Source organism: Sander vitreus, chromosome 18, assembly GCF_031162955.1.
Source record: "Sander vitreus isolate 19-12246 chromosome 18, sanVit1, whole genome shotgun sequence".
Classification (NCBI taxonomy): domain Eukaryota; kingdom Metazoa; phylum Chordata; class Actinopteri; order Perciformes; family Percidae; genus Sander; species Sander vitreus.
Genome location: NC_135872.1, coordinates 20,440,941 through 20,467,626, shown reverse-complemented (window position 1 = coordinate 20,467,626; position 26,686 = coordinate 20,440,941). Strand labels below are relative to the sequence as shown.

Genomic DNA, 26,686 nt, shown 5'->3' with positions numbered 1-26,686 from the left:
TAACTATATTCGTGGGGTCCAAAAACCGGGAATACAGTATACTTGTGGGGTCCTGACAGCTTTGTGGGGCCAAAATGCTGGACCCCACAACTTTAAAGGGCTGTTTGAGGGTTAAGACTTGGTTTTAGGATTAGGGTTAGAATTAGGTTATAGTTAGGCTAAGGGTTAAGGTTAGGCATTTAGTTGTGATAGTTAGGGTAAGGGGCTAGGGAATGCATTATGTCATTGACTGGTCCCCACAAAGATAGTGAAACGGTGTGTGCGTGCGTGTGTGTGTCACAGAGAGAGATAATACAGAGACAGACAACACAGCACAATGTCCATGCATTCATAGATGCACACCCACCGCTCATTTGGGCCATTTATTGCCGGGGCATCACGTGTGTTTACACGCCGTGCCTTGCAGAGCGTACACTAGTGCGTGACATGAGAAATGTCATAAGGAACAGTGGTGTTGCCGTGTTCCTGCCCACAGAGAGACACTAGGCTGGCTACCGCCTCCAGGAACGACTGGTCTTTGGCTGCTAATGAGGACAAATCTTAGTACAAACTCTGTCCCTGCGATGGCCCTCGATGACGGCACAACGGGAAGCAATGGATGTAGCAAGCCTCAACAAATATAAATCCGCTTTGAAAAATGAAGTGCTCGGAGCAATGGCGTCTGAGTGACGATGAGAGTGCAGGTGCCAGTGTAGGAGGGGGCAGAGCCTCAGGGTCCTTTTAATGAACCATCACTGAGGGTTAATAATATATACTGTAGAGCACACTGTAGAGCCTGATAAATATATAAACATATATTATCTGACGGTAGCAGCTTATCAAAGTAACGGTACATTGGCTTTAGTGTGTATGTTGTCAAGCTGGATATCAGCACTGATCTCCCCAATTTGATTTTTATTTTGAATTCAAAAAGTCTCTGACATGGGCCAAACTAAAAAGTCAGTCCTTCCAGAAAAATGCAGAGTTTTTTTGTGATTGTTGCGGGCAAAACTCCTTGATTATGCGGCACGTTTTCTTAAAAAATGCGATGGAATATGCGGGATATTTATGCAATTTTATGCGATGAAAAATTGCGGGAACTTGCAAAAACTCACCGTGGCTTCATCGCGGGGTTTGCAGCTTTTCGATGATGTTCACCGCGCGTAATTACGTCGCTTCATAAGTAGTAAACGCAACATTTTTCAACTTTCTGCTAAGATATATGGGACTTTTTTGCAACGAAAATGCGGGGATTATGAAATCATGCAAGCCCCGCATATTTTGCGCGGAAATCGGCAATTTATGCGGCGAAAGTGCGGCGTATTTGAAAAAATGCGGCCCCCGCATAAATATGCGGACTTTGGCTGATTATGCTTTGAATTATGCGATCGCTTAATCACGTTTTTCTGGAGTGACTGAAAAGACAAATAAATTTTTCCCAAAGATGGTTTCTGTCATTTTAGGTAGTTGTTATTACGCTGAGGTTTGTTCAAGTGCTCATTTTTCTGATAAGTTTGGTTTATTATTAATAATAATAATAATAATTTGGATTAATTGGCATGCAGTAAAGCAAAACCCAACACATTATAAATTGACATGACACTGAAGCCTTATATCTCTGTTTTTGTGTGTGTTTGTTTTGTGCTCAGCAGTGTAACCCAGGTGACCTACGTGTCCTGAGGAAGGGAATGACCCTCTACCACTCAGAGTCCCAGCTGTCCTCACTGCCCCAACGCCAGGACGCCATGCACATGGTCAGTACCCAGGAGGCTCACACACTCATACACCGGTCCACACAAGAAGGGTACACGCATACAATCACTCACATTGACACACATAGAGGGATACCCACTCATACCTAACCACTTAAACAGTCACAGTCAACACTATGCCACTGCTTATACAGATGTGGTTACGAATAGAGACAGGGTTTAATTGCACACACACTGGATTGTAGGGAAGACTGTGCCAGTGCCTCCACAGTGGAATCAAGTCAAGTCGGCTCTAATTCACTTCACTTCTAACTCTCCAATTATACCTCCACAGGCAGCCTCACTCTCTCATACACGACAGGAGGTGAAACGCACACATACGTAGGAAGAAAAAGAGAGTAAAAAGGAGATAGAGCATGAGGGGGATGAGACAGCAGAAGAAGATGAGAAACTAAGACAATAAAGAGGAGTCAGCCTTCTCTTCTCTTCCTTTCCTCCCATATCCTGTCCCTCCCTGGAGTCTGTTTGAACTGAATCCCACTATAAAAGCAATAATCCTCTACAATCCAGCGCCACCCCTGACCCAGTCAGTGTCTGGGGAGGAGAGGCTGTGTAATTGTTTTCTGACTGCTTAAGGAAGGTCAGGGCCGGGCTGTGCCACTAACCAGAGGACTAAATCTTCCCCTTGTAAAAAAATCAATGTTGTATTTTAATCACAGGCCCAGTGTGAGGTCGCAGGCCGACTGCGTTCAGAGCTGCAACTCACCTTTTAAAGCTCGTGGGTCAAACCCGTATCCTCATGGAGGTTCGTGGCGTTCAATAATGTCCTTGACCCCACGAGAGGTCTCTCCCTGCAGGAGGATGGATTTAAACTGCCAATTATCTCGACCGTTGGCTCCCTCGCATTCAATTTCACAATGCAGGTTCACACGAAACAAGGTCATGATATTGACCTACAGGACAAATCCGGCGCAAAATGAACCTAGGGGTTAATAACACGCGTCCGAGTTCGACCGTTCTCTGGGATTTGTTTTCATGCTAATCGAATGTGACCAGTTTCATCGCTAACCGCTAATTAGCTTATAACGCTAGTCATCGGGGCACGGCTAAAGTAAAAAGAAATCGCTATTTCTATACCACTGGTCGATGGGAATTATGTTTGTGAAATGTAATTACATAGAAATGCATGAATTATATCTGTTTATTAAAATATATGCATGGCATTCGACTGGTCGTGACTGTTTTCCCAAGATGGCGCCCGCCTGTATTCGTGAAAGGTACTGTCTTTCTAAAACTATCTTTTTAATAGTTAGTCTGTACACTTTACAAAGTTCTCAATGCTTCGGTTTACATGTAGGGACACTCATCATGCTACCGTGGTAGTGTGGTGATATTTTGAGCCTTGTTAGTGGTGTAGAAATAGCGATTTCTTTTTTTTCCAAGTTCAGACCGAGCTCGTGAAACATGAGGCGAAAGCCAGTGAGCAGAGCGAGTCTGATGATGTCCTTCTGAGTAAAGGCCAATTTATGTGTGAGTATGTACAGTACATACTGTAGGTACCTGGAGATACAGACCCTACGCCGGACCCTGCGCCATGGCTTTTCATATAACACTTTCGTATACAACACAATGATGTGTAGCATAGACCTGACCGGTTATGAATCTCACGGCAGAGTGATAGACTGAGTCCAGAGATTTAAGAGTTATATCTGACAGGACACTTGATTGAAATTCAGTTTAAATGGTATAAACTAGCAAGATATAAAATTATATTTCACAAAGATAAGCCGTGAGGTAACCAGGCTACCATCAAATACTTCAGCAAGCTTCCAATAGGATACTGGCAAAGCAGTTGCATGCATCACAGACTTATTCTTGCGATTTAAGTCCTCTTCTCATGATGGCTTTGTTGTCGTGACAACTCCACGGAGACACACTCATGTTGAGCTGTATGGTGATCGATTGCCTGCTCTCTAATGTAACCCAAGTTGATCCACGTGTGAGAGAAAGCCCTTGTTGGAAGATGGGGAGAGAGAGAGGGAGAAAGAGAAGATGAGCGATGTGGCGCCGAAGACTATAACAGCAGAGCTTCAGTGAACTGGACTCTTCGTTGTGTGTACCCATCCTAATCTATCAGCTCATCCTTTACATTGAGTCCTTTGTCTCATTCAGGCCTGTTTCAGGTCAGTTTCAGGTCAGTGAGTGTGCCTGAGATTGTCAGATAGAAAACGAGCATGAAAGAAGAGAAGAAAAGAAAGATGGGAAAGGAAAGGAAGGGGCCAGCCTGCGTGAATCTCACAAACACTCAACAGTCGGCTCTGATTCTGTATGCTCCAACTATAAACCATTGATTCTGACAGCGTTTGTTTTTTTTCCCCGTCATCCTGCACAGCCTAAATCAGGCCTGTTTATGCAGGCGTGCCATCCCCGACTGTACATCCATATGAACAGTAAACATTGCCCGGAGCTGGCTGTGTCTCTGCGCTGTCCAAATCTGTTTCTCTACTGCACCGCTCCGGAGTGAAATAAACAAAACAAAAAAAAGCCTGGCCCAGATGCCGGCAGAATGTGTTTACACATTTCAAATAATAGCTTTAACCCACAGTAGAGAGCATCAAAAGAAGGCGACAGTGATTTACATATTTATTTTTTTTGACTTCAAAGTCTACTGGAGAAGAGCTGTATGGAAAAAATACATTTCATGCTGTGACCTTAAACAAGAAGAAACACACTTTACTGAGTGGGAAATGTGTTTGAATTTACCAAGAGGATATATCATTTGATATATCATTTTCCCACAAATGTGGACTGTCCATCCTACACATCACTCTGATCCATGTTTCTAAAGGGACTTGCTTGTGGTTTTGCATATTTTATCCTACAAAATAAAAGTCCTGCAGACCATTTCCCAATTTTTGATTAACTCCCACCTTCCAGTCATCCACTTTCTGTTAATTTTAGCATGGTCTAATAAATCAGCGTACTCATGTTAACATAGTAATACTACAATGTAAGAAATACACTGTTACAAACAGAAGTCCTGCATTCAAAATAGAGGATTGATACCCGAACCGAGCCCATCAGGACCCATCGGGACCCATCGGGACCCATCGGGCCGGGTTCGGACAGATATTTAGAAATGATGTTCGGGTCGGGCTCGGTCACGTCAGCGCGATAAGGCATTGAACATTTTCAATTAAAAAAAGCTTATTATGTAGGTGCGCGTCTGTGTTAACGTGCGCTTGTTGCCCCGTGTGTGCTGATGCGCTCCTCTGTTGACATTTCCGAATGCCTTCCTACAGTTGCTTAATGAAAGCTTTCCACACAAACAAACGTATGTGTCATTAGTAGGAGAAAAAAATGAGATTTTAACTGTCGGGCTCGGGTCGGGCTCGGACATAAATATCTTGATGCCTGTCGGGCTCGGGCCGGACTCGGTTACTGCTCTGTCGGACGCGGGCCGGGCTCGGACAGAAAAATGCGGCCCAATCCACATGCTGATACAGATACAGATACAGAAAACTCTAATTCAAAACCTTAATGTAAAAAAAGACAAAGTATCGAACGTAAAAGTACTTATTGATTGCATTATTGAGTGCATTATTGTTTTATTGATTGATTACTGTGTAGGCAAGTCTTTTCATGTCGGAGCTGGTAAAAGTGAAGGAACTATTTTATATACTGTTGGGTGGTTTAATATATAACAATGCATCGTGTTTTATGAACTGATCACACGTTTTGTAAGTAAAACCTGTATCTGCAAAGTAACTAGCAACTTACAACTGTCAAATACACGTACTGGAGTGAAAAGTTCAATATTTCCCTCTGAAATGTAGTGACGTAGAAGTACCATTACATTGAATTGCTCAGGGAACTAACAAGTACTTGAGCAAATGTATTTTTTTTTTTTTTTTAAACAGAGCGCCAAAAACTGGCAATGGATGTCAAATGGTCAGATTTGTCTTGTTTATCTATTCGTTGATCATTTATACACATTGAAAACAATTATTGTTTTGGTATCAATTCTAAACTTCAGCTATCTTATTGGCACTAATATAAATATAAACCATTCATATAAACCATTTTTGAATGAAGTTACATGTAGGGAGTGTTTTGGAAACTCTTGTTGGTGCATTCAAAGGACTTTTGAGCGTGCAACCTTTTTAATACAAAAAACAGCCAAATTCATATTAACCTTTTCATTTTTCATTTTTGTCCATGATTTTTTTTTTTTTTATATGAAAGCTCATGAATAAAATACATAATGGCAGACGACTCATCTCCATACTATCAGGGCATGTTTGACTTTTTTAATACCATAACTGTGTGTGGATAACATCGACTTCTACATGAAAACAAAAGGGCAAAACCCCTGCTATGTTTCTTTTTTTTCTCACACAGTTTAGGCATATTGATAACCTTTCACTATCTGAGGAAATAAATAAATGTCATAATCATCACTACATTCAATACAAACAGTTGTCAGGCCTGCAGGACCAGCGAAATCTTTTGAAATTTTGAAAGGTTTTTTTTCATGTGGCTGACGTGATGTGAATAGAGTGTTGGGCAAAGTCCACAAAACATCCCTCTTGGCTTCAGTGGGATTATTATTTTATCTCTGTGGTAGTAGGTTGTGTGGGCTCTTTCTGGCACCTAAATGGGGCCAGCGGGTGCGGAGGGAGCTGACAAACGCATCACCAGTGAGCGGAGAATTGAACCAGGGCCACGGAGCTGTGTCTTATGCAGGGCCCTCGATGCCAGGTTTACAGTGAATGGTGCCATTGTTTGTGTCCCAGAGATCTCTGTGTCCCTCTAACAGAGAGCCACTGTCTGGAACTAACCAGGGGGTAGGATGAGTCAAGCAACCCCCTGGTCCGCTTCCTGGCTGGCTGCTCCCGTCACACCAGGTTAAATCACACTGTGCAGGTAGCAGACCTGGCTGCGAGTTGAATACGGGGTGAATGCAAAAAGAGAGACACATGGGAGGAGAGGGGATTTGAGTTGGAATGAAAGGGATGGCATTTTATCGTGCTTACAGTACAAGAAATCGCTGGTGTTAAATCAGAACCAAACACCCACCGGGAAGGAAAGAGTGGCTTATTAACTGTTATTGCGTTGTATCTTGGATGGCTGAAATGAAGAGCTAAGTGAGTTGCTGCTCATTTGACTCCTGGGTTAAAACCTGTGACCGCAGATGTGGCGAGACACGAGTTTGACGTGTCTACCAGATGTTGTGGGTTTACATAGACCTGCGTCTTAACCTTGGTCGCCGTTCGCCCCTTCTCTCTCATCTTCTTGCACATGCTCTTGCACTGACTACTGTGGGAGGAATTACAAAACCGTAAAAAAAACAACAAATGTTTCCACTTCTCCCCGCAGGGTACTGGCCGGCTCCCAACCAGCGAGTCCTCTCCTGCCACAGGCTACTTGTCCTGCGTCCAGAAGCCTGAGGCCGTGGTGCACGCCATGAAGGTACTACATTCACTGTGTCATTTTTCTGATCACCATTACACTAGTTGAAATCTGGCTTTGCGTCTTCTTTCCCCCAAACTGTTTTGTACTGTTGACTTCAGTCCCACTTATTGCTGCGTACTATCTTTTCGTTTAACTGTGTAGGAAGATGACGTTCCCATTTTTTATTACCGCTCACTCTGATTGGTCAGCTGTTTCTCCAGATTCAGAGGTCTTGAACATTTATTGGTTTTGTATATTGTTGGAAAGCCGTAATTGAGCTCTTTCTGTTCCAAAATCAATCCATTTGTGATGAAAACAATATTCAGACTCAAGTATAACACATTTTCAGAGTTAAATGAGTGCACAAGTGCATTTGTAAGTGAAAGAAACTGATGTTAGACGCAACAACAAAAAAACGTTTGGAACAGACACTTCTGAAGTTTTGACTTTGCTCCATATAACATTTAATAAAAATAAAATGGCACTTGTCATCAGGTGCTGGAGGTCCACGAGAACCTGGACAAGCAGGTTCCTGAGGACTACGAGGACGATCTCAGTGAGAAAGAGAAGGCCATCGTGCGAGAGATGTGCAACGTAAGTGCAACCCTTGCCCTGCTTCCCTGACAGTTCTTCTCTTGCATCCACGATGTTCCTGTTTGTCCTGTCGGTCTGTTGGGCAGTTATTTTTGTTCTCTTCTAATGGGTGCGAATCGGGTCAGTTTTTGAGCTGCTTTCACTAATGAGGAAGCCTCATCTAGACTCATTTGTTACGGAATGGCACTTGCAGCAGTGTCCCCGGCCACAGCGCTCCCCCTTGCTTTTTATCTCTTTATCTCTCCCACCTCCCCTCTCCCACTCCCTCGCCACTGCTCCAAAGCCAGCTCTAAACTGGAAGCCCAAAGTAGAGGCTCGTAGTTGAGCTGTCAGAGCAATTAAACTGGAGCGGCAGGGAAAAGAACACCCCGCGCGCCTCAGCCTCACCCCTCCGTTCTTCCTCTCCTCCGCCCTCCCCCCCTCATCTTTCTCCATCTTTCTCGGCTGGCGCTGAAAGGCCCCGGATAAAAGGTCGGCTGATTAGAGAGAGAAAAGGAGAGCGGGGCTATCTGGGCCCTGCAGAGGTATGTGACAGGCCAGGAATCTGGGGAGCACTACAATAGTACCTCTGTAATATCACCAGGGTCCCCCGGGGGGCCCCCCCCTCTCACTCACTCCACAGAGCAGAGATAGCGCTGCTAAAGTGTGTGTGTGTGTGTGTGTGTGTGTGTGTGTGTGTAGTCTTTGCAGCTCAAAGTCAAACTGTGAGCATTTGAAGTTTTTTGACTCTTGAAGAAGAAAGTCTCCCCCCCCCTCCCCGCTGCCTAGCCTTACTCTTTCAGTCTCTGCCTCTATGTGTGCCTGTCTCTGTATGTCCTCTTCCCCTCTCCAACTTCTCTCTCTGCGTCTGTTTGCAGGTGGTGTGGAGAAAGCTGGGCGATGCAGCGGGATCAAAGCTGTCCGTTAGACAGCACCTCTCTGGGAACCAGTTCAAAGGGCCGCTGTAGCATGGCAACCAGAGAAAGAGATCAGGATTTACAGTACCTATACTCACCTGAAAACACCTTTTACTACCTGCGCCTACACAACCCATCATGCCATGCTCCCTACTGCCTACAGCACCCAGCATTCCTTCAATAACCACTCTTTTAAGATTGGCTAATAGCTACTAAGCGGACCTGTTAGTTCTGTTATCCACATGCACACCTTTACGTGTACGACATGTTTTCATCTCTTTTAGAGCTTATGAAGCGTTGACAACTGGCAGCTAGTTTCACTGATTCGCCACTTTTCTTCGTGGATTTGGAGGCTTTCAGCCACACAATGATCTCTCTCTGTAAACGCTATAAACACACACACACACACACACACACACACACACACACACACACCACCTTTAGTCCTTTAGAGCATAGCTGTGCTACATTAGGCTAACGATACGACATGGTTTCAAGCACAGACCGGGGTAGAAATCTCCTCACATGTCGCTGGGATGTGAAGGCAACATTTACGGCGGTATTTTCAGATAAGTTTTGATAGTACCTCCTATAGAGACCCTAGCTCCTGTCACATGTATCGCCCCCCCCCCCCTAGTGGTCAACGAGTATAACTAGCATTAGCGTTCTAAAGTGTTAACTAATGTGAAACCCACTGTGACCTAGCGCCTTTTGCTCATCAAGTCTAAGGATAATAAAAGTCTAGAGATCACTGTTAAATTGTGTATATTCTGTATAAAACCATAGCACTACTTCATTGTTATTGTTGATTTTACTTTTATCTATTTTGTATTCTAGCGTGGCCATGTGATCAATTATTTAGTTTGAAAAGCACATGACCTGTCCTTAAACAGGGTGTTCTTTTTTTTCTTTTTTTCTTTTCCAGAATAATTGCTATTATTCCTTCTCTCTGTAACCTCTGAAAATACATCAAGGCCATTCTGAATCAAACCATCTCGAGGGGCTAATGGTTAGATCATTTTCTCACTTTGTAAAATTAAGTAAAATTGTATGCTGTGTGCATGCTCGACAATCATTTTCTCAGGTTGGGAGGGCTACAGCTTTACCTTTGCCCGTGTGTGTGTGTGTGTGTGTGTGTGTGTGTGTGTGTGTGTGTGTGTGTGTGTGTGTGTGTGTGTGTGTGTGGGCGTGCATGTGTGTGTGGAAGGAGACTGAATGGTTCTCTTGAAGCTGTAGCATCTGCCTGTGAATCCTCTTTTCCTCTATTGAACCCTGGTTACAACTCGGTTGAAGACTGCTGAAGGCATTTGCTGAATCCATACAAAAAGCCAATTGTCCCATTTAAACCTTTTATAAGGCCAAATACTAAACCCTAAGTTCAGTTTGGATGGCATTCTTTATTGCTCCTGAATTCTTGTTTATCATTTTATATCTCAGTAGATGAAAAAGGTTACTTTTCTTAAAGCAACTACAAGGAACTTTTCATTTCTCATTGCAGCCCTGTGGACACAAGCGGCAGTGTTTCCCTGAGCACCGCCGCCTCGTGTCGTGAAGATGTTGATCTGGCTAGCGCGTGCCGTGCATTTGTTTTGGAAGCGAGTGAAAGAAAGACGCAACTTATTTAAAAAAAAAAAATCTTTTCTTAAACACAGTTGTTTGCAGGATGCATAGTGATGAGGTAATGTATCTATTTGTGGCTTTGTGAGATTAATAACTGCAGTATGACGATGGTGAAAACAAAGTTAACTTAGTTTTGGCCACCAGTGTTTTCAATTCATAAATGAATGGAAGACCACGCCCTGCAATGTATTTCATGAATAAAATGGACATATTACACACCTGTCTTAAGAGGAAGAGGGACAATTTTAGGATCGGTTTTGAAATCCTGCAGTTCTCTCCAGCTGTTGAATGACTGACCAACACTGACTCGTGTTTTCACCCGTGCTCTATCACGGTCACATTTAGCTTTTTTTCTTTCTTTTTTTCCCTTCGGTCAATTATTCTCTTTTAGTCTTTCCTGATCCTGCCTCATTATCAGCCATGACCACAAAATATAACTTCTAAACTCACTGTTAAACTTTGCCTGGGAAAATGTTAACATGCTCTAACGTTCTGCGTGCCGTAAATCGTTTCGTCTAATTTAGCAGTGAATCGGACCCGGGGGCCAAATCTTTTTCCCCCTACTATGGCCACGCCAAGACCCGCCCTTTAATAGCAGCTCAATTGGTTGGGGTTAGGCATTGACCTCGGGTGGTTAAGGTTAGGATAGCCGATTGGTCAGGGGATAGGACCTGTACAAATGCGGTTACGTTACCTTGCGTAAGCATGGACGCCTGGCCAATAGTAGTGATTGAAGGGCAGGTCTTGGCGTGGCCATAGTAGGAAAAACAAATGTTGCAACCCGGGGACAGGCCTTAAGAATAACTCCCGTATTGGCCCGAATATATGATGACCCTGATTATAAGACGACCCTGTCTAATAATTCATTTTATTTGAAAATAATGAGTTAAAAAAAAAAATAGGTAGGCTGTTAATATCTTTTAAATAAAATCATGTTTTCAATATCTCTTAGATTAAGTTGTCACATTTAAATTAAGTTAAATGTAATTTGTACATTTGTAAATTAACTACTTAGCTAACCAATAAGGCTATCCAGACAGTGTGACACAAACTCAGAGCTTCAGTTTACGGGTTGGACATAAAAAAACACAATGGCTGTTGCATTCGGGTCGGACTCGGTTACTACTCTGTCCTTCGGCCATGAAAACACTATTGTCACTCCTACTCTCTGGTTCCACCGGCTCCTCCCATAGAATGTCATCCTTAATGGCTCGTCTTTTGGCGGCACCTGCTGTTGTGAATGTATATTGACATTTTTCCTCCCTAGATATATGTATATCCAGGGTGGAGAAAAAAAAAAAGTCTTATATTTGAGAGAGAAATAGGCAATCTTCTCACTGATGGTCCCGTTTGGTTATGCATGTATAGAGGCATCAGTATTAAATGGAGACTATTTCATAACCAGTTAAAAACCCCTTGTAGCTGCTTTAACTCAGTCCTTCTCTGTGGATTCAGCAGGTGTGTTTATGCAGCGCATGTTTCTTCAAAGTTGAATCTTTTTTTTCTTCTTTTTTCTTTCTTAGAATATGAGAGATGGGGCTTCCCTTAGATGTCTCCTGAAAACACTAACATTGAAAAAAACGAGTATTTCTTAATGAACAAACACTGTTTGTCCGAGTATTTATTGCCAGGTGTCAGATAGAAACGGGAGCGCTCTCAGTAACTGAACAGTCGTGTTTTAAATGTATATTTGATGGCTAAGTTTAGTGACTGACAGCTCAGGCTCTCCCTATCTCTGGTGTTATTTGTTCCAAATTAGAACATTTTCTGAGGCTGCCTGCCGTGCACCTCTGTTCTCTCAAACAATGGGGTCACAAATAAATCGTATGGTTTTTTAAAAAAGTGTCCTTTTTTCTAGGAACTGATTTTGAAGCCATGATGCAATTTTGAATACTTTATAAATGGCATTTGATTTGAAAATGTGCCACATTTTTTTCTGCATGGTGTTTTGATTTGGAACCCGACTGTCTTTTTTTTTTTTTTTTTTTTTTTTTTTTAAACAGCTATAGTGTTTCTTTTGTTGTGCCTAAATGCTAAACCCACAGTACAGAATCCTAGAATCTACAGTGTAAATGTCAATTCCTGTACTAACTAGCATGGCTGTAAGTTCTTTTCATGAATTTCACTGGTAAGATGAATATTTGGCAGGTGAGAAGAAAACATGGAATATTTAGGCCACTTTTAGAAATATTTGGGAGAAAATAAACAAAGTTGGTTAATGATACTGAAGTGCTGTTTTTGTTTGATGAAGCAACCCTTTTTGCAGGCCTGTAGTTTTCTCCAGTAGATGAGTTCGACTGCCCTCTGTTGGTACAGTACTGGATGTCAAACTGCAGATCTTTTCTATCAAGTTATGTACATGAGTAATTCCCAACATTATGTTCCTAACCTACAGTCTATGTTTATAACCAGAGGTACTTTAACAGCTATAATAATAAACCTAACTCATTAAAAAAAATAGAATTGTAATTGGATTAGAAAAATAATTTCCATTTAAGTTAAGGAGGAAAATAAAGCCAAATAGTATTACACGTTGGAGTAATCGTAAGTACATTTACAATACACCTATCAACCTTAGTCAGTTGAACTATAGACTATAAAATAGCTTGTAACACATTAACACCAACTGCAATTGATAGTGCATGAAAAATAGTCAGAAGTTAAAATGGTTAGCAAAAGTAAAATGGTTGAAAACAGTTTATTATGGATAAATGTTGTTAGATAAAAAAAGAGAGATATATATATATATATATATATAGATGGAGAGAGAGAGATATATATATATATATATATATATATATAGAGATAGAGTATATATATATATATATGAGATAGATAGATATAGAGATAGATATATACATATATATATATAGATATATATATAGATACAGTGGTGTGAAAAAGTGTTTGCCCCCTTCCTCATTTCCTGTTCCTTTGCATGTTTGTCACACTTAAGTGTTTCTGAACATCAAACCAATTTAAACAAATAGTCAAGGACAACACAAGTAAACACAAAATGCAATTTGTAAATGAAGGTGTTAATTATTAAAGGTGAAAAAAATCCAAACCATCATGGCCCTGTGTGAAAAAAGTGATTGCCCCCCTAAACCTAATAACTGGTTGGGCCACCCTTAGCAGCAACAACTGCAACCAAGCGCTTTGCGATAACGTGCAATGAGGCTTTTACAGCGCCCTGGAGGAATTTTGGCCCACTCATCTTTGCAGAATTGTCCTAATTCAGTTACATTAGAGGGTTTTCGAGCATGAACGGCCTTTTTAAGGTCATACCACAACATCTCAATAGGATTCAGGTCAGGACTTTGGCTAGGCCACTCCAAAGTCTTCATTTAGTTTTTTCTTCAGCCATTCGGTGGTGGACTTGCTGGTGTGTTTAGGATCATTGTCCTGCTGCAGAACCCAAGTTCGTTTCAGCTTGAGTACACGAACAGATGGTCGGACATTCTCCTTCAGGATCTCTTGCAGACAGCAGAATTCATAGTTCCTTTTATCACGGCAAGTCTTCCAGGTCCTGAAGCAGCAAAACAGCCCCCAGACCATCACACTACCACCACCATATTTTACAGTTGGTATAATGTTCTTTTTATGAAATGCAGTGTTCCTTCTACGCCAGATATACTTGGACACACACCTTCCAAAGAGTTCCACTTTTGTCTCATCGGTCCACAGAATGTTGTCCCAAAAGTCTTGGGGATCATCAAGATGTGTTCTGGAGAAATTGAGACAAGCTTTGATGTTCTTTTGCTCAGCAGTGGTTTTCTCCTTGGAACTCTGCCATGCAGGCCATTTTTTGCCCAGTCTTTTCCTGATGGTGGAGGCATGAACGCTGACCTTAACTGAGGCAAGTGAGGCCTGCAGTTCTTTGGACGTTGTTGTGGGGTCTTTTGTGACCTCTTGATGAGTCGTCGCTGCGCTCTTGGGGTAATTTTGGGCGGCCGGCCACTCCTGGGAAGGTTCACCACTGTTCCATGTCTTCGCCATTTGTGGATAATGGCTCTCACTGTGGTTCGCTGGATTCCCAAAGCTTTGGAAATGGCTTTATAACCCTTTCCAGACTGATAGATCTCAATTACTTTCTTTCTCAATTGTTCCTGAATTTCTTTGGGTCTCGGCATGATGTGTAGCTTTTTAAGGATCTTCTGGTGGACCTTACTGTGTCAAGCAGCTCCTATTTAAGTGATGCCTTGATTGTGAACAGGTGTGGCAATAATCAGGCCTGGGTGTGGCTAGAGAAATTGAACTCAGGTGTGGACAACCACAGTTATAGTATGTTTTAACAAGGGGGGGGGGCAATCACTTTTTTCACACAGGGCCATGATGGTTTGGATTTTTTTTTCTCCTTTAATAATAAACACCTTCATTTACAAATTGCATTTGTGTTTACTTGTGTTGTCCTTGACTTTTGTTTAAATTGGTTTGATGTTCGAAACACTTAAGTGTGACAAACATGCAAAGGAACAGGAAATGAGGAAGGGGGCAAACACTTTTTTCACACCACTGTATATATATATATAGATATATATATATATATATACAGATATACATATATATATATACTGCCACATATATATATATATATATAGATATATATATATATATATATATATATATATATATATATATATAGTATATATATATATATATATATATATATACACATACTGTCATATATATATATATATATATATATATATATATATATCTACATACTGTCATATATATATGACAGTTGAAATAATTAGCAACAGTAAAAGTAATGGACACACAGTTGAAATAGTTACCTATATCTATCGCTCGCTCGCTCTCTCCCTCTATATATATATATACATACATACACTTGAAAAAGCTCAGTATGGATTAAAGTAAAGGATAAACTGTTGTATGTTGGTTATATGAAAACATAACTTTATAATTATATTTGCAAATGTTGGGAACCAGTGCTGTAAACAATGAACCTGGTTACAACTTCGAGATCTACAATGTTTCACTTTCTACAGATTGAAAACACACTACTCCGTTCAAAGTAGGAAAAAGCAGGCCTTTATTGTCCTAAATGTCACTCGGACACCAACCCAAAGCTGCGTACAGGAAACAGAAAAGAGAAACCTGACTAAGGCACATATGGATTGAAACTCTCAAAACAATGCCTAAATGAAAAGAACAGATATGTACAAATATACCTTAGTCTGTCCAGTGTTAGACATGGTGCGTTTGATGACAGGGTTTCTGTTGTATCTACGTGTAATACTGTCTGCTGTGCACATTCACACAAGACAGGGAATACGTGTGACAGTGCAGTAAAATGAATGCTATGGTAGCGGAAATTTCTTGCAACATGACGTGTTTTCACAGAATAGAAAGTAATGTGACAAAAGGATATACAGTACGTTTGAAAGAACTATTTAATAACATGTCTCAAGTGTGATAGTCCTTTTTATTTTTGACTACTGCAGGTACAACCATCAAGATTTTATTACGCGTTTTTTTTCTCTCAGCCAAACAGTGGGAATGTCGAGAAACGAAAAACAAGATTGCAGGGGAAAGGACACTGGTATGACTGGAAATTCAGGAAAAAAAACAAAAAAAACAATCAAGGTGACAGAATATAGAAGGAAAGATAAGAGTCGATCTTTGTTCTACTCAAAAAAGGTAAAGTAAAAACACAGAACATCTCATCAGCCCACAAGAAATGAATGAGCATGTGTGACAAAACTAGTTTCAGGGTGCTAATATTTCCTGGTACATTTCCAGAACAACAACGAGTGGACAGTGTTTGTTACAAGATCCTGGAAGTACCATCCTGTACATGTTTAAGCCACTGAGTCTTTCAGTGCCAGTTCAGGTTCTCATAACAATACTGTCCAGAGCTCACTTTTTTTTTTTCCAAGTCTATTTGTTTGTTAAGCCTTCTTTAAGAACCTCATCGACAAAAGTCATACTGGAGGTGAACAAGCTCTCCGTCTGTACCAGCCGATTAACACAAGTTCCTGGTTGGTTCTACTGTATCTCCAGCTGCGGCTCTGCGCAGAGTCAGTTTAAGGGACTGTTGTTTCACTCTCATCTCATCCACCCACCGTGATTCATGGGCATGCCGGGCGGAGGGGGCAGGGGCACCTGTGACTGTCCCGGGGGCACGGGGGGCGGAGGATACCCAGCAGGCAGACCTATAACTGGAGGGGGTACGTGGCCCGGCGGCATGCGAGGCGGAGGGTAGTTGTTGTAGCCCGGCGGTGGATACGTTGGTGCCAAGTTGGGGGGCGGGTAGCTGGAAGGAGGAGGGCCCGGAGGCGGTGCCGCAGGCGGCGGGTAGACGTGGTACGGCGGTATTGGGGGTGCGTAGCTGGGCGGCATCGGGGCGTAGGAGGGACCCTCCGTCTTCATCATCGACTGCAGGCTCTGGTAGCCTTCTCCGGACATGTAGGAGCTGGTGGTGGACATGATGTAGTTGGAGGGCGGGGGCGGAGGAGGGCGATGGGGCAGGGGCGGAGGCTGATGGGGAGGTGGAGCGTGCGGCGGAGGAGGAGCCGTTTCCGGTAATGGTTCGGCTTCCGTGGGAGGGGCCGGAGCTGGGGCTTTCCGCTCTAGTGAGCGACAGGAAATGACAAAGAGAAAACAAACTCGTTAAAAAGCATTTGGCATCTTTCCTGTAAAAGAAAAAAAACAATCCCCCCCCCCCCCCCCCGTGACATCTAATAACCTCTCCATTCCCCGACTGTGAGCACACAGCCAGACCAAGACTGCCAGGCTTCAGCCACATAGGAGGTCTCGTTATCAGGCTCAGGCACTAATCAGATTGGTCTGGGAGAGGTTAGGAGTATGCGTGTGTCGGGAAACAATGTCCAGACGAGTTGCTAGTTATGTAAGCAGACTGAGAGGACTAAAGACTTTGCGTTGCTTTCTAAGCTCGAGTCTCAGGCAGGGGGTCCTGGCTGCTCATTATGGGCCTATCTGATGGCACACGCAAACAGACGTACCTATTCTCTAACACTAACTCCTCACAAGTTAAAAGGTGCACTAAGCGATGTCACGTGTTTTTTAGGCTACAACATTTTTTTGTCACATACAGCAAACATCTCCTCACTAAGCTGCCTTTCCCCTGAACACACTGTTAAAAAAAAAAAAGGTCAGCCGAGGCTCCACACACGCCAACAAAAACAAACTGCGCCAACCTGCACCCGCGAAACATAAACAGTGTTCCAGCCAATAACCGACCAGAAGGATTTGGGGGTGGGGGTTGGGAGGGTTAGTGCGCGGAAGGGAGGGGACGGGATGAGGAGGGAGGGAGGGAGGGGCGAGCTAGCCTCAGTTTTGTTTGACAATGCTTCGAACGTCAACGAGAAGCGACGTCAGCCAACATCGCTTAGAGCACCTTTAAAGAAGACGGTAGAAGGTAAACGGTCACTCTTACCTGGGGGAGGCTGCGATGTAGGCAGAGGGGGCATGGGGCTCTCCAGTCTAGGAATCTTTGATCCAACTTGTTCTGGGAATTAAAACGGACCAGTCAACAACGATGCAAAAGCTTAATTCAGTGAATGCATTAGTGAACTTCACTTTAGGCTTGAATATTCATAAAATCCTAAAACCTGCCAGGAAAATACTAATCCCAGCTACTTAAAATCTACTATATATATATATATATATTTTTTTTATTTATTTATTCTTGCCAAGACTTTTAATCTAAATTGGTGTCATGGTAATTAGCAAACGTTTCCTGGAGGTATTGTAGTGTATTAACAGAAATGTACGAGGTATTTTAATGAGCAGAGTTTTGTCTGCATGAGGTTTGACCAAAGTCTTACCTGGAGCCTTCGGTTCATCTTTTGGAGATGTCTGAAGAAAGAAAATGTACATACAAAACATGAATGCTCAGTGTTGATCTATGAATCAAGGTAAAGACATACGCAAGTTGTGTTGGACATTTTACAATGCAACTCAAGCATATACTCACATGTGAGCGTTTGAGCTGGCGTGCAGGGCTGCTTCCCTGAGGGGAAGTCTTCTTCGGTGGCGGGGGAGGAGGGTTGGGGGCTGGTGGCAGTCCCACTGGGACTGGAGGAACGGGGACCTGCGGAGCAGCTGCCCTCTCCTTCTCCTGTATCTGCTGAGGGATGGGCTTGTTCCCCTGGGAGTACAGATCCAGGATCTGGTGGCAAATGTCTGGAAGACAAAGACATGTTTTTGTTCAGACTAGTCTGAAAGGAGATGAAATAGGGCTGCTTGATTATGGAGGAAAAAAAAAAAATATATATATCATAAATCACGTTTATTATGGTCTGGACAATTATTACAACATGATTACTCATTGACTTTTGGAAAGGTGTTGCGTTTATTGAACTTCAAAAAAACTAGAAAAAGCTAAACCCATCACAGTGAAAACACCTAGAGCTGTGACATTTCCCTTAATACTTTTCCCATTTGAACCTTCTTTGTTGTTGTTGTTGTTGTTGAAAAAGTAAGAGTTTACTTGCAGACGTAATGCGATAATCGTTTTTCACAATTATTCTGTTTGGTGATCATAAGGAGCTGAAATCGTAAATCTCCATTAACATTTTGATTGATTGCACAGCCCTAAGATTAAACTAATTGCCCTAGGAGAGCCAGGAGGTGTCGAGGCTTAATGTACCTTCCAGCAGCTCAACCGGGACGTCCTGGACAAACTGCTCCCACCAGCGGCGGGACGACTGCTTGGCGGTCCACTCCTGGATGTCAAACTTGCAGAGGCGGCCGGCCAGGTACATGACGGCTACCGCAATAATCTCTGGTTCCCACTGCAGAGACAGCATGGTGCACAGGCTGCCCCGGGACACAGGCGACACGGTTACACAGAAGAACAAAAGGGTACAAACAAGTACAAAGCAACAAAAGGCCGTGGCTGGATTTGAGTCGGGGACGGTGCGGTTATGTGGTGTGTGTCTTAAACCACTAGGCCACTATGACGCACCCATATAATTCATTCTTTATAAAAAAATTAAAAAAAACACTTCAGACTATAAAGCCTGTTTTTTGTGACATTTCTATTCAATGATGCACATCTTTACCAGCCAGCAGGTTAGGTGAGTGAGAGACAGTATTAACTACACAGCGTGTCCTATGCACGACACCTTGCACTACAGAGGAAGTCATCTGTGATATAAAGATAGTTTACATGCCACCTGCTCACCTGTCATTGACAAAGGTCCACGCCATCTGTAGCACCTTGCACACTTTATTCTTTTCCCCTTTAAAAAAAAAGAGGGGAAAAAAAAAAAAAAGATCCATAAGCTTTCCAAATGTCTATCTATAGCCATAAAGTGTCACCCTCTGTGGATCACACTTATCCCGTCTCACCTTTGAGTTGCTTGACGTAGCGCAGCAGGAACATGTAAGGGTGCTCCACCTGCAGGTCAAACTTGATGGTCTGGAGTAAAATTCTCTCCAACACCATCACCTCTTCCTGTCAAATGAAACGCATGCACGTTAACTATTAACCTAGAAAAAATGGTTTTCCACTTTTTACACACATGGAGCATTCACTGTACATCACATCTACCATACTTAAGGCCCGGACACACAGAGCCGATAATCGGCCGTTGGACAGTCTGGCGAGGTCAGTGACTCGAGTCTGTTCCGTGCCGTTGTCCGTCCCAAGGGGCCGATTTGACACGTATAATCGGCGGGGCGGGCACTGCCGGCAGTCGGACTCAAACGAGCCATCTGATTGGTAGAGTGGTAACCCGGAAATGGGGAGCGGAATGAGCGTGACTTAGAGTCTCTCAAAATCTGACGAAAATCTTTTAAACTGACCTTTGTCGATCTGAAATGAAGACAGATTCAGCAACTGCGTGGCCTATTACTCGTTTAAAATGTTTTCAGAAACACGTTTCGGTGAACTATTTCAGTACAATATGAGACTGTATTCTGAACAAGCCGCCATGACAGTCTGGCTTTGAATTTCTGGAGAAACAAGACCCACGTGACGCGTTCGTCCAATCAGCTGCCGGTTTTTATTTTTGGCCGACAATACAGATTAGCGCCGCCTGCTGTTATGGAGACGTATTACGTCTCGTCTCTTTGGTGTGTTCCGAGGCACTTTTTTTGACCAATTTGGAGAGACTATCAGCCCAACTGCCTTTTCTGCCGACGTTCTGAGGCTCTGTACTCTGGCCTTGTTTGGATCAAACTATGTACAAACTGTGTAATGTCTCAAAACCACAGAGGAGAAGAAAAGAAAAAAAAAAAAAAAACTCCCACCTTCGGATCATCTCCAAACTGGGCAAACTGCACATCATTCAGTAAGCTGCGGGCTGTTTTGATGATGTCTTTACACTTCTTTGGGGTTTCCTCCACTTTGCCCGCCAGGAAAAGACAGCAAGCACCCGTCACCTGTTAAGATGCAAACAAACATTAGTCCCACACATTTAGTCCACTTAAAGGGAGAAGAAACACCAAGGGTAACCGTTCACTGAACTTACATATCTGGGGAACTGCTTAAAGGAGTGAAACATGTAGAAGCGGTGGAAGTATATGATGCCAGTTGCCAGTGTGTCATAGTGTCTGATAACAGTCAAGGATGTTACAGAAACCATTGACAGTTACTTGCAAGTCAAGTTCATGAGCAGCTATGTAAAATCAACCCTGACAAAAGAGGGTTTCCCTTTGACTGTGCCGTTATAATCTTAATGTACAATAACTCACTGTTGCTTCCTGTTCACCAGCATGTCTTTACAACAAAATGTTAATGCAACGCCTGTAAAAGTGAGGAGGAAAAAGCCACAGCTTAGCAGGACTTTTTTTCAAAAGGTTTACTGTATTTCATTAGGGACTAACTGAAACAAGGGTCAAAGACCTTTTTCACGGCAGACACGTTGACATGTCATAGTAGGAAAAGCACAGGTGTATAAAAAAAACCATTAATGATGGCTGCATTCTACAGGAGAGGCCCTGGTATTGTGCATGCTGACTCACTGAAATAGCTTACTGGGACACTTGATGGAATTGAGCCATTGTTAAGGTTATCAACTTCAGCTGTGCTTTTCCTACTATGACAAGTCAAAAATGTCTGCTGTGAAATAGGTCCATTGGGTTATCGTTTAAGATAGATATTCATTCGTTTTTTTCAGTGTTCAAATTAATCAATCAAGGATACAGGCCAAGTCTGGTCCCCACGTCAAAAATGAAGCGGGCTCCTTCTCTTCGATACCGGGCCTCTGTGCCAGGGTCCAGGCCTTCAGACTGAGAGGGGGTGTGGGCTAAATCCTTCTTGTCCCAGTACCAGCATGGCTTGATGTGGTCCAGGATTAGTTGGCCTGAAAAGTTCTCCTTGAATTCCTTCATTGGCTGAGGAGAAGCAACGGTGGATGGACCGGCTGTACTGGACTGCATAAAACAAGATGACAGTTATTAACATCATTTAAAAACCATTTGTACTAAAAGACAAGACTAGCAACTTCCCCTGAATACTAGCAGGGCAGGTGTATTTTGCAGACTGTCAGGCAAGAACACCACGCCATGTTCTGTAGCTCTCTCTTTCAGAATGTATTGTCAAAAAACGGGGGATAGTTTAGTTTTTTGGCAACCTGTGAACATCCTGAAACTTGAGCTATAAAACTGATAAAGATTTAAAAATCTGTACTTTTAATTAACAGCGACTGTAAACGGTGAATGTAAGTTAATTATTGAGATGTTAACGTTACTAAGCTAGCTGCAAACAGTTTGAAAGTCCTTAAGTTAGAAAAGCAGAAAGAGGAGACGGATTCTACGGGAAACGTAACGATAATGTTTGGCACATGGATGTATTAAGAGTAGGGGTTTGGCATGGCACCATCCCATTCATTCATAAACTAAGGCTATCGATAACCATACATAAAACATTAAGTATGTGACATAACTAGCTAACACATTAATATGCATTTCAAAAACAACGAAGAAGAATTTCCCCGTATTAGCATAACGAAGCTGCATGCTAGCATTCAATAATATCGAGCTAACGACAACTAAAAGTTGGCTTAGCTAGCTAACGTTACCAATAAACACCAAGGCGTGGGCTTAAATCGATTGTGTATAGTTAGCTAGGCCAAAAGGTACGTCGGTAAGGTCAGTTAAATACACCGACACGCTAACCTGAACTCAACTTCGAAATAAAGGCAGTTGACAGCTAGCGTTAGGCCGACCAAGTCATACTCTTCGCTAGCAGCCTCGGCTAGCAAAACTAGCTTTGCTCGAGGTCTGCACACCGCTAAGGCTAGGAGCACTGCGTCCAGTCAAAACTAGTTAGAATTCAGCTCGATTATCGTCCGTCTGTTTGTAATGAAACACGACTCTTACCTTTAACATGTAGCCGTCGGAGTAAATTACCCAAAACAGACAGATGTGTGAGTAATCCGCAGTTATTCACAAGAAGTTGGCTAACAAATGATCCACAACAGTCCCCATTGTAAAGGGCACCGCCATTATGGAGTACGTTAGCCACTGTTGGTAGACGTCATTACGCAGGACATCTGATACACATGCGCTGAGGTTAAATCAAGTGAGTGGTCCTCTACTACTACTACTACTACTACTACTACCACCACCGTCACCGTCTCTGGTTATTCTACATCCATGTTTACCTCTCCTCTGCTGAATTAATTTGTTCAACGCTTTAATTACTATTCCCGCTACTGGAAAACCCCAAACAAGATATGAAGAATGATAAAGTAGTATGATAAAAAAAAGTTACTCCCAATAATATCCACTAGAGGGAGACAATGAATTACTCTTGGACTTGGGCAGCCAGGACAGTTTTTTTTATGGCCTACCATGTCTATAAAAAGCATTTTTCTGAACAAGGCTTCAACGTGCTAATCACAAACATAAACAACATTTGCACAAATTCTATGAATAGTTTAAGATAATATGTTGAATGTTCAATTCATGCTGGATTTTGTCACATACCTGTTTAAAAAGACTATGTGGGTCTGTGTTCAGGCCTCAGGGCTGCATTGCACTCGAATAGTTTGAGCAGGTAGCCATAAAAATCATAGACATGTGCCCTTAAATATATAGAAACATAATTATTTCAGACATACAGCATAGTGGTGCAAAATGACTTGTGGCAGGATGGAAATAAGAGGGACTGGGATTAGAGATTAGTTTAGACCATCATTTGAGAAACCATGTAATGTAAGGTCTTTGTTAGAAGGGAAAAAAGTTTCTGGAGCTTTTGAATACTTATAAATATATCAATGGAAGCAATTTACCATTGTCTTTTGAGGGTTATAGACTATGTCTTTTTTTAATCTTTATAAATCAAATAAATATTTTTTGTTTAATATTATAAGATACACGTTTGTGCCATTACAAAATTTTGATGCATTTGGCTGAGAGTTTAACATTAAAGGAATATCACAAAACATTGTTTTACGAGTTACTGTTGACATGTCACAGCCAATCTTGACCATGAATTAAACTTTGAGATGACTAAAACAGAAATAATGAAATGTCAAGTCAAAAATCATGGTTATCCCTAGTATGCATGTAGGCTGCAGCTACGAAATGCAGAAAGCCTGCTGGAGCAGCATTGTTTGCACAGCAAGGGAGCAATACAGTGCAATAATCTTATAAAAACATTTCATTTTTGCAATTTATGATATGATCCCTTCACTCGATAGGAACAAGACCTCGTCATCACTTTTGTTTGCCTCAAATGTTCCAGTGTAAGAGCAGACGACAACTAACATCTTGTGCCCTCTTCGTTCCCCTCCCAGCCTCACTCCTGAGGACAGCCAGCATTGAATCATTTACTTCGTCCCAATAAGAAAAAATGGAATCTGCATGCATTATATATTCACTCATGCTCGGACAAATCCTCTTAACTGTGGGAGAAATTGTCAGGCTGTGTCCTGTAGAAAAGTAAGAGCCTTGTAGTTGTATTGCCCATAGCAAGGGACCATCTCAATCTCTCACTCAAGTCCACCCACACACACACACACACACACACACACACACACACACACACACACACACACACACACACACACACACACACACACACACGCATCAACCACAATAAATCAGCTTATGAATAATATATACTTGTACTTTCTTTATTAATATTAAACATTGCATAATGAAGCACTGACTATAAGCAAATCCCAGAGCAATATTCATATTACCATGAGCTGTCCTGGAGTGGACCTCTCATTGTTTATGACAGTCCTGTTGTGGTTAAACACATCAAAATGCTACTTAACCTCAACACTTAACACTTTTTTTCATTCTTAAAAACACTATTATGTTCAGTGCAGTTTTTTCCCCTCATACATGATGGTCTATTTTAAGATATTAATGCAATTTTTGTATTCTTTAAAGAGTTAACGGATGGGAGAAGCATGGAAAATGGAAGATAAAAGGATGTGATGAAGGTTGTGACCCAGAATTATGACCAGTTAAGATGCATGTATTATTGCCCACTGATGTGCAAGAGCTCCCCTACTTGAACTTTGTCCCTGGGCTCATTTTTATGATTTAACATAAATTATACTTTAAGTACCTGGAATTCTCCTAAAGCCCGAATCATTTTGGGGAAAAAGGCCTCAAATGTCAACATGTCTCTTGTTACTTGGACAAAACTTTCATTTCAGCATATCCTCATCTCTTGTGTATGTCTTGCCCTGCGGTGTGTTCAGGTATCTCTGATTGAGCGATGGCACTTACCACACAAGATGCATGTCTCCTTAGAGGCAACACTTTGGACTTAAAACCTTTCCTGTGTCCACAAGCAAGGCGTGTTGTGGTACATTGGCCCATGTGTGCACCCCAGCTTAAACTGCATTTGCCCGGATCCAGCAGATACAAGCTATAATGGAGACATTGATGCATTATTGAGAAACCCATGGGTAAGGATCAAGAAACTGCTTGCAGCCAGCAGGGATAGCAAGAGAGTGTGTGAACTCAGGATAATGTTTTTCCTTCAGCATCCAATGTGTCCGCGACTGCTGTTGCTCTCTTGGCCCAATGCAAACGCGAAGACATTTCATGTCATATCCCACACAGCATTTACGTGCTCCAGTCAAAGCAACATGCTTGACAACATGCTGGGCCTATCTGTGAAAGATAGCTGTTGTGCTGTAGTGTTTCTATGTGGAGTCTGCTGAGGTTATGTCTACTTGAGCCAGAGCTGAGATGACATTTCATTTATATAAATAATTACTGTCCTGAAAGTCCCCTAGGCCTGCCCTGAAGCAATCAAACTTCTAATGCTCTTAAAATTGCCCACCATGTTTTATTAATGGCCGACTATGAAATGCATTGCTATAGCCGCACACGTCCCTGCTGATCCACGAGGACAGTGTTAACTTTAAATGGCCTTATTAGGCTTTATGCTTTTATCTAACAACGTATTTTAACCAAATTATAGCACAGAGCAGGTTTGGATTGTATAGTAAGGTAGGGGGAAAAAAGAAACTTGAATGTGTTCTTAGCTAAGCTGTAGCCTGTACAAAGCACTTATATGTGCGTACACTGATCTAAATGAATACAGTGAATTATGTGCGGAATGATTGGCCATTAGTGCCATTAATTGCCTCTGAGTGAACCTTATCTGCTCTGCAAGGACTCTCTTACATTGTGAACTGTAAAACGGCAAATTAAGGACGCTTCATTCTAAAAATAAGAATAAAGTATCCTAAAGCAGTGTTAATGTTTCACCCCCTAAACAGGTTCGTAATGTGCCCTGACTGTGCCAACAGAGGGTACTGTTGCCTCACAACATGTTTAAATTATCCCAACAACAAAGATGCAGCCTGCTGTTTTTCCCCCACTCTCTGATCCAATGTGAGGAAATAGGTGTTATATGTATATTGATCATGTGCAGCAGTGTGATGCGATCATTTACACAGCATGGAACGCCACAATGACCTAAAAATATTCATTATCTTAAAGGTGACCTTTTGAACCCAGATTGACCGACATGGTTTATTTAATCTGATCTATTAGGTGTGGGTTGTCCTGATATTCCAGCTATGGTAAAACAGTTTCCTTCTGGTATTTCAGATGGCATTATATAAGAGGAAAAAGAGTTTTAACAATGAATGAACTGATGAAAACATACAGGGAAAAGGCACAAAGAGAAGGGAGACATGATAAGACTCTTCATCGTGGTCTTTTGGATGCAACGACCATTAGAGCCGATACGGTATGGAGACGTTTGGAAGAGGGAAGTGTGACAGCGCCTTTGAAATGAGTAACGACTGATGAGTGATACTTTGTTTTTGTATGGAGCCCATAGCGCTGAGCTCCGGGGAGCCATCGCTAGTTGCCCTCAGTGTCCGCGTGTTGTGTTGTCCGCCGCCTTTACGCGCCAGGTGTGGTGTCTGAAACGTCACGGAGGCACATGAACTTGAACCCCCCCCCCCCACACACACACACACACACACACACACTCAAAACACAGGC

At 42.3% G+C, this 26,686-nt stretch overlaps 2 protein-coding genes and 1 long non-coding RNA gene across 6 annotated transcripts in view; 1 reads left to right on the top strand and 2 right to left on the bottom strand.

Moving 5' to 3' along the window:
- ccdc85cb (coiled-coil domain containing 85C, b) overlaps positions 1-12,479 on the top strand; it is a 51,278-nt gene extending 38,799 nt beyond the window's left edge. For 2 of the 4 annotated variants that reach the window (XM_078275459.1, XM_078275457.1), the window contains 4 exons: positions 1,632-1,733; positions 7,071-7,163; positions 7,641-7,739; positions 8,597-12,479. In XM_078275459.1, coding sequence (XP_078131585.1) covers positions 1,632-1,733; positions 7,071-7,163; positions 7,641-7,739; positions 8,597-8,686 — 384 coding nt within the window. In that variant the 3' untranslated portion in view covers positions 8,687-12,479. Of the gene's footprint in view, positions 1-1,628; positions 1,734-7,070; positions 7,164-7,640; positions 7,740-8,596 lie in introns of all 4 variants that reach the window. The other 2 variants (XM_078275458.1, XM_078275456.1) reach the window with 1 other exon arrangement.
- A 2,811-nt stretch (positions 12,480-15,290) lies between these two features.
- On the bottom strand, positions 15,291-22,739 carry ccnk (cyclin K). The gene is made up of 11 exons (XM_078274798.1): positions 22,577-22,739; positions 21,399-21,628; positions 20,725-20,806; positions 20,504-20,635; positions 19,601-19,706; positions 19,434-19,491; positions 18,897-19,066; positions 18,222-18,430; positions 18,073-18,103; positions 17,682-17,753; positions 15,291-16,854 (listed from the first exon to the last, which is right to left on the bottom strand). The coding sequence occupies exons 1-11, from the start codon at positions 22,583-22,585 to the stop codon at positions 16,331-16,333; spliced, it is 1,623 nt and encodes a 540-aa protein (XP_078130924.1). The 5' UTR covers positions 22,586-22,739; the 3' UTR covers positions 15,291-16,330.
- A 216-nt stretch (positions 22,740-22,955) lies between these two features.
- On the bottom strand, positions 22,956-25,263 carry LOC144533444 (uncharacterized). The gene is made up of 3 exons (XR_013503435.1): positions 24,947-25,263; positions 24,406-24,448; positions 22,956-23,283 (listed from the first exon to the last, which is right to left on the bottom strand). It is a non-coding gene; the product is annotated as an uncharacterized LOC144533444 (long non-coding RNA).
- Positions 25,264-26,686: the final 1,423 nt, after the last annotated feature.